The sequence below is a fragment of the Mytilus galloprovincialis genome, chromosome 9 (genome assembly GCF_965363235.1).
Source record: "Mytilus galloprovincialis chromosome 9, xbMytGall1.hap1.1, whole genome shotgun sequence".
In the NCBI taxonomy this organism is placed as follows: Eukaryota; Metazoa; Mollusca; class Bivalvia; order Mytilida; family Mytilidae; genus Mytilus; species Mytilus galloprovincialis.
This window is the reverse complement of record NC_134846.1, coordinates 37,786,749-37,804,019: the sequence shown is the minus strand read 5'-3', so window position 1 is coordinate 37,804,019 and position 17,271 is coordinate 37,786,749. Positions and strand designations below refer to the sequence as shown.

The following is a 17,271-nucleotide window of genomic DNA, read 5'->3' as shown; positions in this document are numbered from 1 at the left end:
TAACAATTTATAAAAGTTACCATTATAGGTCAAGGTACTGCTTTCAACACAGAGCCTTGGCTCACAACATTGAGCTAACTATAAAGGGTCCCAAAAATTACTAGTGTAAAACCATTCAAACGAGAAAACCAAAGGTCTAATCTATATATATTATCACTTGTTCTGTTCTCTATTTAATCTTTTTGATTTTCATGACATACATTATACCTTTTCTCCTTCTAAAAGTGGTGGAGCAGTTTAACAAGTCAAACTACTGAATCGCTGTGGTTGTGAGTTGGATCCAGTGGCAGATCCAGGGGGAGGGTTCTGGGGTTTGGAACTCCCCTTTTTTTTAGACGATCATGCATTTGAATGGGGACATATAGTTGGGAACCCCCCCTTTTTAAATGGCTGGATCTAACACATCTGCTCAACTCCATCTTAATTGACTACGAATGTCAGTTTCCCTACCAAAGGTTAGTGGTTCTCTCTGGGCACTCCACTAATAAAACCTGACAGCCACAATATAGCACAAAAGTGCTGAAAGTGGTATTAAACACAAATTAATCAATCTTCTGCTAAATTATCTACAACCAAACTGACTTGAAACTAAAATATCAATGAAACTGCAATCCAATGACCAAACAAGAGTGCACAGGGCCACAGGCACATTTGTTTTTATAGCTAACTGCAGTATGGGCTTTGCTCATTGTTGAAGGATGTACAGTGACCTATAGTTGTTAATTTCTGTGTCATTTGGTCTCTTCTGAAGAGTTGTCTCATTTGCAATCATACCACATCTGCTTTTCTATTAGAATGTACAGGCCCAGATGTCTTGCCAAATATTTGTGGTTAAATTTTGTGTCCAAAGATTTGAAGATCAAGATTTGACTATTTAACATTTCCAAGATCCTTTAAAATGAAGTCAAGGTCATATGAGCTCTACCAGACAGACATGTACACCTAACAGTTCCATTCACAAAATATAGTTGACTTCCTGCTAATGGTATCTGAGAAACCAATAATACCACCAAAAAAAAAAAAAAAAATGACGAATGAACCTTGAAAAAAATAAGTTCAAGGTCAGATGAACCCTGTCAGGCTGACATATTCCTATTATGCTATACACCAAATATACATGGCTTTTTACTTGTATATCTGAACACCACAAAAAACTTATTGTTGGTGGATGAGGCATGTAAATTTAAGTCAAGGCCAGACAGACATGTACCTCTTACAATCATCCCATACACCAAATATAGCTGACTTACTGCTTATAGTTTCTGAAAAAAATCCTGTTCACATAAACTAAACAAAGACCAATGAACCATCAAAATGAAGCTAAGGTGAAATGAATCCTGTATCAGATAATGAATATATGCTGGTTTGGAAACTTTGTTATATATTGAATCTTAAAAGAAAATATAAAGTATCTCGGTCTTTACCTTCTGAATCTTAAATCACCACCATTTCTACAAGATTTTCATTCCAAGACTACAACAAATCAGGCATCAAGATTTATCTGTTGTTTTTTTTGGAGATGTGAGATACATTAATATAATCAAAGTGCTTGTAAGCACTGAAGGGTAAAGATTGCATTAATTTATCAGTGGAAAGTAAAACCAATTATTGCATTGTCAGTAAAAACATTGGTTGTAGTTGATTCAACTACAATTCTGAGCCATGGGAGATAACTCCAATTTTTAAAGATACTTTAACAATGACATTATTTACATTTTTAGAATAGATATATAGATTCCTGCAGCACCTTGCAAAAGTTATGTCCGCCATTTTGAATTTAACCGGAAGTGAGACATTTTTTTCAAATGCCTCCCTATCTGAAATTAAAGAGTAATAGTTGAGGAAGGTTTATGCCAAATTTCATGCTTGTAGCAGATTGTGCACAATTCGTCTGAAATATGCTTGTAGCCGCCGGACTATTAGATTCCTGCAGCACCTTGCAAAAGTTATGTAATTTCTTGAAAAGTGTAACAGTTTTGTGATATGAATATCTAAGCATAAATTACACTGGTAAATTTCTGAAAATGTTCATGGATAGGATGTATAGAATGTTATGATCAATGCACTATATAATATTTCAAAATGGTAGTGACAAGCCTTGGAAAATTTTTAAAAATATTGAGTCAGTAACATGCAATCTTTACCCAAAAATAGGAAGATGTGATATGATTGCTAATGAGAGAACTCTCCACCAGAGATGAAATGACATATTAGTTAAAAACTATAGGTCACTCTACAGCAATAAGAAAATCCCTTATGCTGTTTGACAATATTTAAGACAGTTGCAAGAGTAAATACAACCTTTTTTGTCTGTAGCTGCAGCATCAAATATTGTCAATATAGTTATCTCTAATAAGATGATAAAAAAGACAATAAGGCATAACATTTATTTATAACAATCTATATTGCACAAAATATAAACTATCAAAAATATAAACTGGTTAAGTCTTTGTTTTAATTAGGAGATAGCATTGACTTTCTGCTGCAGTTTTCTTTATAAACATTTTAATAAATATCTGCTATTAAAATCAGACAAATTCTTTAAGTATGCTAATGATGTATGGCTGTTTATCTTCAAGTGGATAATTAAATGCATATTCAGTGGATAATTAAATGCATATTCAGAATTAGAACATGTAAATGTACTATGAATATTAACCTTGCTGAGATTGAACAAGACCTACACACAGAGGTAGTTCACAGGAGGACATTTCACTCTACACAGACTCATTATTTTGACTCTGAGCCGATCAGTCTTTATTCTTACTTCCTAAAGCTGTATGCTTATCTGATAAACAGGAAATACTTATATTATTTTAATGTCTTTTGTTTGACCAAAGCAGGGTTCAAACTCATGACCCTCAGCACTTCCGGGAAGTTTTACACTCCTACCTAGGAGTTTACTCCCATATAGGGAAGAAGACCACATATTTTTAACAGAGAGGTATCATGTTAGTGTTGAGCTTTAGATGTAGTAAGGATGTGATTCCTGTAGGATACACTAAGTCCTGATGTCCAGAATTGGAGTAACGGCTTATCTTCTGCTTTTGCTTCAACAACATGTAACAAATTCTGTGTGTCAACTTCTGAGATACTGCCTCCTGCCTTTGTGAATTTGTATAAAACTTTCACTTTGCTGGAAAAAAAGGACAAACAAATATTATTTTTTTAACATTTTGATTTAATTTTTGGGATATTATGTACTTTTTTCTGATTAATTACCTAAAATGTTATTTATCCTAGTAGTTTTTAGAACCTAGACAATTTCATGAATTGCATGATTTGACCACAGAAAATGTGTTGTATGCTTAAAATCTTCATCTGTATTTAGTGCAATCGACTGATTGACTTACTGCTTTATTCTTATCCAATCAATAATTGAATTCATTTATATATTTTTTTACCTGAAAAGGAGTAGGTCCAGTAAGACCCCTATTTGGCCCCAAAACATTGCAGTTTTACAAAGTTTTTAAAATGTTAGTGTTTAGTTATTTATTTAAGAATTGAATGCTTCTTTTTGTAACTTCATTGGGGTGTAAAAGTGTTGGTCGAAATACATTTTGTATGAAGCGCAAAAGCGCTTCAGACTAAAAATAAGTGCACCGTCAACGCTTTTACAACCCTATGAAGTTACAAAAAGAAGCATTCAATACTTATAATTACCATTTTTTAGCAATGATCATGAAAACACGAATTTTATTATTGTTTTATTTAATTCACCTGTGCATTTTATTGTGGGACCATGTGTTATCATGAATGAAAAGTTTTATTGAGCAATGCAATTGCGTACAGAATAACATGTGATGTGCAGTTAGCCAATCAGAATAAAGTATCATAATGAAACATACATCTAATGTAATTATTGGAAAGTAAAATGCTTCTCCTACATAAATATGGGCTGTTTTTGGCAATACAATGCACCTATATCAGGAACTAGCATCATAAAGTCATGCTAAATTACTGAAATCTTCACAATTTTGGCATTTTAGCTAAATTTTAGACGACTTTCGTCTTAAATGAAATTGGCCACATTTGTGTTCATTCTTAATATTGAAATGTTAGTTGTATTTGATGATAATACATAACATATATAAAGGTTGAGGATGAACATGGATTCTGTCACTTTCATTTTTGACAAAAACCATCTGAAAAGTGTCATTTTTTGGCATATTTGATAGATTTTTCATATTTAAGCCTGCCTCGGAGCGTTTTTAATGAGTAAATCATTTAAATTCTTTCACATTCACTAATTGAATCAACTGACATAGACACATATCTGTTTGAAAAGTGTCCTAAATCCTTCGTCAGATTAACCTGAAATTTGAGGCCAAGATCGGATGGAGCATTTGTTTTCAAACAGTTTATCACCGATTCCAAAATTTTAAGAGATTGATAAAAGAGATCAATATACAAGTATAATACGAGTGTCTGATAAAAAAAAGTAAGTTGTAAAGTAAAAATATACTTCAGAAGTTCATGAGCAAAAGGTGGCTGTCACCATAACATTGCTATTTGATCACATACAATTTCTTTAAGTATGTTGAAACCCCAAGGAGTTAATGGGAAAGAGAAATATGGTAATCTCTGGACTTCTCCCACTCTGACAGTAAAATCCTTGCCAATGTTCGGTTTTTGTTTGGCTGAGAGAGATATATCAATTATCAATTGACAGTCAGAATTTTGGATGTTAAATTTGATGCCAGGAATAGGGAAAGTGCTACCCTCTCCACACAATAAAGAATCCTAGCAATAACTCTTTAAGGAATCCAATAAAGGTCTGTTGCAAGTCAAAATTTCAACCACTATACATCAATAGTTGAAAAGTTTGAATATCTTAATTTTTTTTATACAAGATTGATTGGTTGTTGGTGCTTAAACGCCACTTTTAAGCGCCACTTTTGGGCTATTTGGTGAGAGCCAGTTTTTATTAGTGGAGGAAGCCGATGACATTCTGAGCCTATTTGAATAATTTCTAATTCTTACTTCATCCATTCTTCTTTCAGACAGATCAAACATTGCTCCATCACTCCATTAGAGAATCGTTCGTTCTTTAGAGCATGTTCTATTTTTTGTAAGACAGTCGGTGCTAAAAATAAACATATCAATTATAAACAATGAAAATTTGATTAAAAAATGCTACATCTCCTTTTTTCAAATAAGAAGTAGTAGAATGACGAAAAATTCTAAAATACACAAACTTCATAACTTCTTAATACATCAACAGCATACACTTTAAATTAATGGACAGGTACGGTATTTAAATAGCAACTCTGTAAGATTGGAATATCAGGAACATATGATAGGTTATAATGTTAATTTCCTCTAAACTGTAAAAAAAGTGTTTTATTTTTCAAATGAGTGCAGTAATTCTGAGACCATTATTAGCAAACAGGTTCAATTATCAGTATTGGGCAAAAGGAACAAAATTTATAAGTTTAAAATCAAAAGCAAGTGTTAAGATTCTTAATGTATGCAGTACACATTTTACTCATTGTTGAAGGCCATACAGTGACCTATAGTTGTTTAATTCTATGTCACTTGGTCTCTGGTGGAGAGTTGTCTAATGGGTTATTATACCACTTCTTATTTTTACTCATGAAGAGAGAACACTTCTAAAACTGATTGACTAGATGTGAAATGATTTTATAAGACTGTTTTCAAATTTCATGTCCCTTGTTAAATGTGTACCTTTATCCAATAACCTTGTAGGACTAGCCATGCTGTATTCAAATTTATCAAAATCATTGTCATTTAAAGGTTTGTCATTTTCATCTTTCAAGTGCATTTCTACCAATAGCACAAACATTTCTGAGGATAAGATGTGACTAGGTAGAGAACTATCAGCTGTCAAGCCTAGGAAGTTACATCGAAATGACTCTTGGTAATCATTACTGTGAAGGATTGGCCGGCAACAACCTTTTGGTACTAGCATCTGAAAAAAATTAATTAAAAAACATAAATATTTTTTCTTGTTTGAAATTTTCTATTTAGTCTATCATCTAGTATTGAAAAGATCTTCTTATGATAAATCTATAACTTCATACAAAAATTGGGAAATTTATTTAGAGACAATGCTGGTGAAAGACATATATACAGATGCTGAATAGCATTTAAGATAGGACAATTTGAGAAAGTACCTGAATATTTTTTCATAGATAGTTAGTTACTAGAAACTATTGTGTGGTTTTTATGATCTTTTATTGGCTATGATATTCCTGTCTCTCCTAACCTACTGGTGGAACACCTCCAGGTTGTGTTTTATGCAACAGTTGAATCTTCTATTATCCAGTTGAAAAGATAAGATAACAGAATGAAACACCGAAAAGAATGCAATTAATGAAACTCAGACAAGCTGATTATAATAAAAAGTTCAACAGTGATGCAGCGCAAAATTGCTACTGTATTTTTTTTTGTTTACATAAATAAGGCTGTTTTTTCATTTGAATTGTTTTACATTTGTCATTTCAGAACTTTTTATATTTATAGCTGACTATGCAGTATGGGCATTGCTCATTGTTGAAGGCTGTACAGTAAACTATAGTTAAAAATTTCTGTGTCATTTGGTCTCTTGTGAAGAGTTGTCTCATTGGCAATCACGCCACATCTTCTTTTTTTATATTGATAGAATTAAATTTAATTTAAAAAGCAATTAAGGATCATTAAGGTGGTACATAATACTACAGGGAAATAACTCTGTAATAATCTTTAGGTGGTACATAATACTACAGGGAGATAACTCTGTAATAATCTTTAGGTGGTACATAATACTACAGGGAGATAACTTTGTAAAAATCAGCTGATTGTTTTAATCACATTTTATTGTTATATTAAGGAAATATAAAACTTTAATTAGGCCACAGACCACAATTAAATTCCTCTATTAGTTCTTAATAATGTTTTGTTTCATTAAAAAAAATGCACCAAATCTTTTTGTCAAATATTTTGTGTGTCTTAAGTACAGTACTAGTCCAGTATCTTACAAATTTAGCCAATACACATCCATACCCCTATGGACATGTAGTGTGATGTTCTGAAAACTGAAAATATCACCTTTTTGCACCTGGCCTAATCACTCTTTCCATATCAAAATCAGTTAAAATACAACATCCAAAAATGTATTTCACCTCTTGTCTTTCATTTCCACCCATAAAAAACTAAGAAATGAGTGAAGAAGGGAAAGAAAAAAAATTAAGAAAAAAAAATACACTCTAATTAATGAAACTCAGACAAGCTGATTATAATAAAAAGTTCAACAGTGATGCAGCGCAAAATAGCTACTGTATTTTTTTTGTTTACATAAATAAGGCTGTTTTTTCATTTGAATTGTTTTACATTTGTCATTTCAGAACTTTTTATATTTATAGCTGACTATGCAGTATGGGCATTGCTCATTGTTGAAGGCTGTACAGTAAACTATAGTTAAAAATTTCTGTGTCATTTGGTCTCTTGTGAAGAGTTGTCTCATTGGCAATCACGCCACATCTTCTTTTTTTATATTGATAGAATCAAATTTAATTTAAAAAGGTCACAAACATTTTAAAGTTGATCTTTGCACATGCTTTAATGTTATGTTGATTTGTAGTTTTAAACCTGTTTTTTTTATGTATACACTTACCATTAAAGCATGAAGAATCAACTTGATGGTTTCTTTGTATGAACCACGTATGATAACTTGGTTGCCGATGACAACATGGTGGGTTAGAAGATGAAAGTTACCTTCACCTAATACCTGTAAAAATATATTAATTCTGGAATTAGAATTATATAAAAAATAGACTTCTTTCATATTAAAGACTTTTGCATCTAGAGTATATCATTTTTAGACAGGTAACATAGTCTGTGGTAGAACATTCTGGTATAAGGTCAGGTTAGAGCAACTAAAAGAGGAAAATTCAATGGTGATTTTGAGCGAAAAAAGTTAACTTTTTTCAAATGATTTGTTATGTATAGAAAACATAAAACAGTAACTTTCCACCAAAAATTGAAATGGTGTTAAGTTGATTTTACTTTTTTCAGTTGCTCTTAGTACAAGAATTAAAAAAAAAGGTATTCTTTTCCTTTGATAGATTGTTATTCATATGCATCATAAAAATTTACATCTACTAGCCCTTCATATATATATATTGTTTGGATTTGAAATTTATATGAGATGAAATTGTTGCTTTTCCATTTAAAATGATTTCCAATGTTAAAGTATATCTCAAATTTATTTCCATACCAAAATTAATCACAAACCCTTACCCAAAGACTTTCTTAATTAAGATTAAGATTCATTATTAAACATTTCACCTATTTAACAGATTAAAAGTACCATAATATTGAGTAAGGTCTACAAACTGTGTTTAAAGCTTAGTTTTAACTTTAAGATATACAAACCTTTAGCAATAGTCTTAAGTTATGTATACTATCCAGCTCAGATGGTGGAGTGTCGATATCAGCAATCTCCTTTTCCTCTGCTGATGGAGTTGTGTCCCCATCACTAACTTCATTAGCTGGTTTGGTAAATAATTTTATGAAACCCTCTTCTGTCTCTAAAAGATAAAAAAAAACAACACTTTTATTGTTAATTTTTAAACACAAGAAGAATATAAGAGATAAAACAGTTAAAATGTCAACAGATGAGGAAAACTTGAAACTCAACAAGAAGCAGATTTAGGAGGGATGGGGGTGGGGGGGGATTTTGGTTGGTGATATATGGAATCACTGAAGCATGACGGGAGCGGGCCCCCTCTTAGGCAGTCAGTAGGGCCCACTTATGCAAAAATTTCTGCATTTATCAGTTCATTTGTCTTCTTTTTTATTACTTCTTAATTAAGAAGGACCACATGTGCAAGTGTGTGTACATGCATTTTTTCAATTTCATAACTTTAAGTTTCAAAGCCCTATTTTAAGGAACAATTATTCTATAGCACTTGTGTATATGGGATACATATGTCTTCACTACAATTCTCCATTTCAGAATCTAAATTAAAGGATCAATCACAAGTTTGCTTTTGAAAATATTATCCATAATGCATTAAATTCTGAATGCCCAATTAACAGAATACCTTCTTGTTTCTCCATGTCGATGATAGAATCTTCTGTTGGTGGTCCTTCAAGCAATGTCTCTGTGATTCTGTTACTACATGCTTTTAATATCCAAACAAATGCCACATGTAAAATTTTGAAAATATTTTTATCTTTAGTCAGTTCCGTTATTGACCTAGCAGGGTTATTACCTCCCCTTTGCTGGAGAAAATTTCCTGCCATACTGGACTTTAATCGAACCGCACGTTGTGGACATTTCGATTGTTCCGATTCATAAACTTTTCCTGCTTTTCCTTGCAAATGTTCTATCAAAAGTTTTAAATGTGGAACAAGAAATGGCCAGGAATTAAGTAAATAAATTTTATCCATCATCATAACAATAATACTATATTTCCGTTGGAAACCACGAGCAAGATTGTCCTTCAACTGAAAAGTATAACTGAGAACATGTCCTTGTTGATCATTACCAAAGAAAATAGCTCCTTCGTTACCAGGACATACCTTAAATGGAAAGGAAAAAAATATCAATCATATTAAAATGGAATGAAAAATATAATACATTACAATTTTTCATTCTTGAAGAATGAAACCATTTAGAGTTTGCAAAACTTTATTTTTTCATTGATATGATAAAAAATATAATATCTTAGATATTTATTGATGATTAGATCAAGAATAATTAAATAGTATTAGTCTTTTTAAATATTGGCACATTTGTTCATTATGTACATGTAGCATATTTTATCACATTTAAATTTCGGTCTGTTTCAGTTGTTCCTTATACACTAAGGATAATTGTACATACAATAGACCACTTTCGAGTTCATCCGTCACCGGAAAAAACTTGTCAATTATACACTCCTTTATGACGTCATTTACCAGATAGAGGGGGTCGCCTGTATCCTTGCACTTTTAACGTTCATCAAGCGTCTTAGTGATTGTCATTGTGCAGGATAAACTAGAAATAAGGGTTGTTCTGTAGACTGTACTTAATGACAATTACCTAATGACAGCAGAGCTGATTTTCAATTTTGAGAATTCAATTTGCTGAATAATCTGTACAATATAGAATTATAGTTTTCCAACCACTTGATCAACATTGGAATGGATGTGATGACGCCTCTAAAAGCACCAATGACGTTCACTTATACCAGAGTTTTTGATGTAAATGCCTCGAACTCGAAAGTTGTCTATTGTCTGGAAGTTAATCATGCATTTCTCATATGCTTCTGTAGTTACATGTATGTAAAGGAAATAACACAACAATTTATTGACTTGCACTCTATACATAGAGTCACAAATGTCACTTATTTTAATTCTCCACGAAAAGCTATTAAGGATCATTAAGGTGGTACATAATACTACAGGGAGATAACTCTGTAATAATCTTTAGGTGGTACATAATACTACAGGGAGATAACTCTGTAATAATCTTTAGGTGGTACCTAACACTATAGGGAGATAACTCTGTAATAATCTTTAGGTGGTACATAATACTACAGGGAAATAACTCTGTAAAAATCAGCTGACCGTTTTAATCACATTTTATTGTTATATTAAGGAAATATAAAACTTTTCAATGATAAACATTAGTGTTTGTAAGTCAAATTGCTATGTAATTAGGCCACAGACCACAATTAAATTCCTCTATTAGTTCTTAATAATGTTTTGTTTCATTAAAAAAAATGCACCAAATCTTTTTGTCAAATATTTTGTGTGTCTTAAGTACAGTACTAGTCCAGTATCTTACAAATTTAGCCAATACACATCCATACCCCTATGGACATGTAGTGAGATGTTCTGAAAACTGTAAATAACACCTTTTTGCACCTGGCCTAATCACTCTTTCCATATAAAAATAAGTTAAAATACAACATCCAAAAATGTATTTCACCTCTCGTCTTTCATTTCCACCCATAAAAAACTAAGAAATGAGTGAAGAAGGGAAAGAAAAAAATTAAGAAAAAATACACTCTAATTAAAGGAACTTTATTCTTGGACAACGAAAAGCGGAGTCATTAATTGTGGTCTTGAGCCTGTAACCAATGAAATTTTTCTGATAAATTGGGTGGTTCAAATTTTTTGAAATGTTAACGAGCCAAATTAATATAAGTCAAGGTGTTTGGTACATGTATCACCTTAAAAACAGGTAAATTTCCATTGATTCTTTGGATAGGAAACATACATCTGGAGAGCATGCGTCTACAAATAAGATCTTTTAACATAATGTTTGTTATATGTATAACATTTTACATGTGTGACTTGGAATATTTTGTTTGTTGACATCTGCCCTCTATATTTAACAGGCCTTAATTTGTTGTTTTAGCTAGTTAAAGATGGAAAACATAACCCAACAAACAAAAGTTATTTCAATTTTTCTCACAAGTCTTATGATGATCTTAATTCTTTTAATCTTGAAATATTGAACTCAATAATTGAAGCTATATATGACCCATACTCTTTTTTCCACTAACTTCAGGTTAAAGATAAAATTGTGAAAATATCCTTTCTCATTTATTACATGTTAGGGAAAGATCAGTATTAGGGACAACAAAAAACAAAAATAAAAACCTTTCAAACAGATTTTCCTCTAGAATTCATGAAATTTAATATGAGAAAATAAATCACTCTCTGGATCTGGTTACCTAAATCACAATTTATTTAAAAACTGCTGAGCAAATGCCTCCTTAATTTTAGTTATGGTAGAGTTTCCTTAAATGGATAATATTTGTATTAATTAGAAAAAACAACTCTCACCTCACCACTAAGACTCCTCAAGCATGCATTTCTCACAAGGCTGTAAATTTCAGGCTGTGTTGGGTTAGGGTATTTACTGCTAATATAACTGATTGGAGCATCATTATCGTGGCTAACAAATCCAGTTTTTACTGAGTAACAACCCTAGAAACATAAGAGAATTTCAAAAGAATGAATAATAGTACATTCAAAAGGAATCTAATGTTTTAGAAGAGATGACAAAAACTCTCAAAAATGTTTTATGCAAAAATTATTACTCTATGGTACAAGTTTTGTTCATTGTTGATGGCCATATGGTGACCTACCGGTATATATATATATAGTTGTTAAAACATCCTTATCCTTTTGATTATGTTTGGAAGCTGTCTCATTAACAATCACACCATGTACATCTCCTTATTATTCTGATTGTAAAGGGATAATTTAATTCAAACAAAGATGTGCACATGTCTTTTACTTGGTATTTGATTATTTAACTGTTTTTGATTTCAAATATAAAACAAAAGATGTAAAGATGTGATATTATTGCCAATGAGACAACTCACAACAAGAGACTTATACTTATTATCACTTTTTAAAAGTTTTCATGAACCTGTTGTTTTAAGAGATGTTTTTCTACAAATTAATACATCTTCAAACTTGCAACAGAATTTCCCTGTTTTTCATATATATAAAACAACAACTTCAAAAGTATCTGTTTATTAATTTACAACTTTTCAACTTTTGTGAAAAATTATTTACCTCACATGTATGTTCAGACTTAGACGATACGGGTGAATCCCCAGATGGTGATCTCACTCGATTGGATAATAACGCTGCAGCCTCCTCATGTGATAATTCTGTCTGCTCCTTTGGATGTGTAGGCTGTGTACAAAACATAACTTGTGGACCATGTCCCTCACAGAAGTGACAAAGTGCTATTATAGCATTCATAATAGTTTAACAAATCTTTCAGTTCTGAAGTAGATCTACAAAAGAGCATAAGTATTTACTTTTAAAATAAGTCAATTTAAATGTTTTAAACTTAAGGATACATTTATGCTTTTTCAAATACTACTTTATTGACAATAACAATCATGTAAACTGCAACTTATTTCACTTTCTTTGGTCTTGACTCTTGAGAACCCAAATCTAAATTGAAAAAAAATAAATGAAAGAAGACAGCGAAGTTGTTGTGTCCGTGAGCAATACTTTTTCAGATCACATGCATGACATGGTTACAATTTTATCTTCTCTTCATCAATTTTAAATATGAAAAAAAAAAAAAAAAAAAAAAAAAACAATCTGTGACAAACATTGAACTTAATATATAGTGATTTCTGTAACAGACTATTCATACATTCTAAAATTAGCAAGGTTTCCTCAAGTCTCCATCTGACATAATTGTTCACAGAAAACAAGTAATTTTCTTCTTCCATTAAGAAGTATTCAATTGAAATTTCCCTAAACTAGTCAAATCTGTTAATATTTCATTCTACTAATGAATTCAAAATCGTTAACTTTTTTGTTTTCAGACTTTTTTTAAATTCCTGCATTTGCGCAGAAATCTCCTTCCTTTTTCCGGTCTCTTTGTCAGGAGACTTTGAGCAAAATATATATATTTATCAGTCTAGTAAAACATAAGAAGAAACACAATACCAATATCATTTTTAATAATTCTTTGATATGAAAAATCATTACCTGATGATAGCGTTTCTTTGTTTATATTGAATATGACGTCATGACATACATAACATGACAACTAAAACCCCTAACAACAGAACCAAAATCCGAAATGTTACAGCATTTCCGTGTCATTTTTAACCATTTTGAAGTAAAAAATGTTTCAAAAAAAAAAAAAAAAAAAATATCATACAGACTTCGTCCCCTTTCACAGGTAATGCCTGCTTCATATTACAGTAACAAATAATTATGAAATTTTGTATCGAAATAAAAACTAAAAATTAATTAACCAAATCACTGAATGAACATTCAAAATGAAAGAAAGTTCATACCAAATGAGTACAAAATATGTCCTGATAGTCAATAGCCACCTAGGAACACATCTTACATTATAGTGGGAAAGCCCTTTTTAATTGAAATGCATATTAAGCTCTAATAAACAAAACATATTGCCAATGTAAACATACCAATATCTTGTTTTCATTTAACTTCTACTTTCACTTTGTTCACCATATTGGAATCATGTGACAATGAGTAAATAATTTTGACAAAAGAATGTTCATTGGCGTTCATTTAAACAATTGTCCAATCAAGAACGGCCTAGCATCTCAGTTTTGGATTGATAGACAACACATTTGTTGAAAAATGGCGGGTGCTACCTGTCAAAACGAATACACATCCATTTCATGCTACCTGTGATGAATCTGGTTAAAAGAAAGAGTCTTTAAAAATTTCCTTGCAGAAAAAGGGAATAGGAATAATTTAAACTGAATTGAATTGTTGGATTTCCTGAATCATCAACAGGTGAGTGACGCGCTGGCATGTTGAAACTTGAAAATAAACTGACAACGCCGGCTGCTTTATCATAAATAGATAACAAAAGCCATTTTGCAATGCAGGCCAACAATGTATTATGCTATACATAGGTAAGTGGTCCATTTCAACACTTAAGCCACTGTCTGTTACTTCCCACTGACACTTGTTGACAACTTTTCTGATTTGTGATCAAGTTGGCAAGATTCCAAAATTAAACGAGACCAGCTGATCATCAATTTTGCTTCTTTGTTTGAGATAATTGAAAATTGAATTATAATCTGGCCAGTTGATACATGTATGATTGAATTGACTTTTATAATAACATATGCTTTGGGATAAATATTTTAACTTCTTAGTTGAACAGGTATCAACCTTCGAACAGTAGTTGAATAATTATGATGTCTAGGAAGGCTATTTCAAATTTTTGCTTTGACGCCTTCCAGGGATAATTAAAAAATCAAAATTGAAAAATGCCCACAGCGGACAGCATGATTATTTGCATGATTTGGACTACAACCTTCATTAGTTTTGGAGATAAAATACACGATGATGTTCACATTAAACTTCACGATGATGTTCCCATAAAACTTCACACACAAGACCGGGGGGGGGGTATCGCAGCTGTTTATTACTTTTTTTGGGTATTTTACTGCACCTGGGCAGACTTTCTGGAAAACTGCATTGCCGTTAAAAATACAGATGACCCATTTTTCTAATTGAATTTTAAAATCATTTCAGAAAATTTTGCTTAAGTAAGATAATATACATGTAGGCAACATTAAGTGACTAGCAAAAATGACTAGATACCAAATCAAATTGGCACTGGCTACGGTTACATGGAAATGTAACAATAATAAAAATATTATTGTTACATTGGGGACTAAATGCCGGAATGCATGGTTGGATAAGGAACCAATTAATTACGAATGTAACAATAATTATTGAGGCTACGGTTACATTGCGTTATTGTTACATGAAAAACAGCAATTTTCGATGGGACTAGTAATATGTACTAAATAATAAAAGTTGAAGACATTATCTTATATTTACAATACATACAAGTATAACATACAATTTTTTGATTTTTTTATAGTACGTCCTCCATGGATTCTGAAATCGGACTCGGACATCTCTTAAACTGAGTTTTACTATGTGTAGTGTTGTGCATTTGTTTTTTTTCTACATTGGCTAGAGGTATAGGGGAGGGTTGAGATCTCATAAACATGTTTAACCCCGCCGCAATTTTGCACCTTTCTCAAGTCAGGAGCCTTTGCATGGCCTTTGTTAGTCTTGTATGATTTTTTAATGTTAGTTTCTTGTGTATAATTCGGAGTTTAGTATGACGTCTATTATCACTGAACTAATATACATATTTGTTTAGGGGCCAGCTGAAGGACGCCTCCGACGTGTGCGGGAGTTTCTCGCTACATTGAAGACCCATTGGTGACCTTCGGCTGTTGTCTGCTCTATGTTCGGGTTGTTGTCGCTTTGACACATTCCCCATTTCCATTCTCAATTTTATACATGTATACAGAAGTTCACAGTGTTAGTTCACAGTTAGCAAACTTTGCTTTTGATGTATCAATTTTTGGTAAGTGCGTTTGTATAGCTGTATGAAATTTGTGTCTTGATATTGTTTCAGTTTCGTTTCAAACGCATCCCATGCAAGTTTTAAATTTTTCACCCAAACAAAATTGGTAATAGGAATCTCTTAATCTTTTGTTCAAAGTATAATGACAGTAATACGAGTAGGTGTGCAGTTAAATACTTAAAAGTGAACAGTTTTCTCAGCCAGAGTTTTCAACAACAAACCATTGAACTATATTTTTCGCCTTTGGCACTACTAATTTGAAGTAGTATCTTTAAGAACATCAAATCCATTAATACCTAAAACTATTTAAACACCATTTGTTGAATAATAATATTTATTATTTATTATTATAACAAGTATTATTTAGTAGACATGAATGAATTAAGCAACAAAACTATATAGAAGATTTAAGTTTAATAAATCTAGCGTACATTGCTGTTTTTCATTTAACAATAACGCAATGTAACCGTAGCCTCAATAATTATTGTTACATTCGTAATTAATCGGTTCCTTACCCAACTTTGCATTCCGGCAATTAGTCTCCAATGTAACAATAATATTTGTATTATTGTTACATTTCCATGTAACCGTAGCCAGTGCCAATCAAATTTGATGCAATTTTTATATAATAAAGAAGAAATATACATGATCAAAGCCTTGGGTAGGATGATTTCTCAGACTGCATCTTATTCGACATGAAGATACTCCCATTACATTGATTACAACCCATTCGTTTTCCCGTTGTCTACCCAAGTTTTGGGATATTGGAAAAAGTATGTAAAACACGTAAAAATAAACATGATGTGTTATTTTAAAAGACATGTATGGTAGAATATAATTACAATATAATACTGAAATTCGGTGGCAGCTAGTCTACTTGTATAAATAAGTAATACTACATGTTACATAAACCAATTTCCCCAAATAATTAGTATAATCAACAAGTAAAGTAAGTGACCACTATTACAAATCAGTCATTTTTTTACGACCGCAAAAATTAAAAAAATTTTGATCGAATATTGGTATCACGTTGTCAGCATAGTCCAAAGACAGATGGTTTATGGATAATAACTTAAGAATAAGTAAATGGAAATCAATATAATTTTAAAACAATGTTAAAAACCACAAAAGGAAGGTTGGGATTGATTTTTGGGGTCATGGTCCCTAAGGTTTAGGAATTACAGGGCCCAAATAAGCATTTTTGTAGTTTCCAGTCAATAACTTGTGTTTAAGTGAATAAATCTCTCTGAAATTATACCAGGGTTTTCCATTGAAGCTGGTAGCCGGCGGAAATCCACCATTTACGGTGGCTTCAAGTGCCGGCTACTTCACTGACAAAAATATAAATTCAAAGAGAAAAAAATATCTTTTTCAAATGTTTACAGGCAGCCGAGAGACGTATTGTCGCAAAGTCGCGG

The 17,271-nt window shown here is 31.8% G+C and overlaps 2 protein-coding genes across 2 annotated transcripts in view; one reads left to right on the top strand and one right to left on the bottom strand.

The window, feature by feature from the left end:
• Window positions 1-2,373: 2,373 nt before the first annotated feature.
• On the bottom strand, window positions 2,374-14,017 carry LOC143044950 (folliculin-like). Its single transcript, XM_076217218.1, has 9 exons — window positions 13,914-14,017; window positions 12,526-12,752; window positions 11,785-11,928; window positions 9,048-9,528; window positions 8,377-8,531; window positions 7,616-7,729; window positions 5,689-5,932; window positions 4,984-5,086; window positions 2,374-3,136 (listed from the first exon to the last, which is right to left on the bottom strand). Exons 2-9 carry the CDS (start codon window positions 12,715-12,717, stop codon window positions 2,953-2,955), a joined length of 1,617 nt encoding a protein of 538 aa, XP_076073333.1. The 5' UTR covers window positions 12,718-12,752; window positions 13,914-14,017; the 3' UTR covers window positions 2,374-2,952.
• A 77-nt stretch (window positions 14,018-14,094) lies between these two features.
• LOC143044949 (uncharacterized) overlaps window positions 14,095-17,271 on the top strand; it is a 37,633-nt gene continuing 34,456 nt past the window's right edge. Inside the window, exon 1 of the mRNA XM_076217216.1 lies at window positions 14,095-14,250. The gene's annotated coding sequence lies outside the window, so the exon portion shown is untranslated. The remainder of the gene's footprint in view (window positions 14,251-17,271) is intronic.

What these genes read in the sequence shown, in the direction of transcription:
- LOC143044950 (XM_076217218.1), bottom strand. Translation starts at nt 12,717, where the DNA reads ATGAATGCTATAATAGCACTTTGTCACTTCTGTGAGGGACATGGTCCA. An exon ending in AGTCTGAACATACATGTGAG is followed by an intron (nt 11,929 to 12,525) that starts GTAAATAATTTT and finishes TTATGTTTCTAG; the next exon opens with GGTTGTTACTCAGTAAAAAC. An exon ending in CTGAAAGAAGAATGGATGAA is followed by an intron (nt 3,137 to 4,983) that starts GTAAGAATTAGA and finishes CTTTTTTTCCAG; the next exon opens with CAAAGTGAAAGTTTTATACA.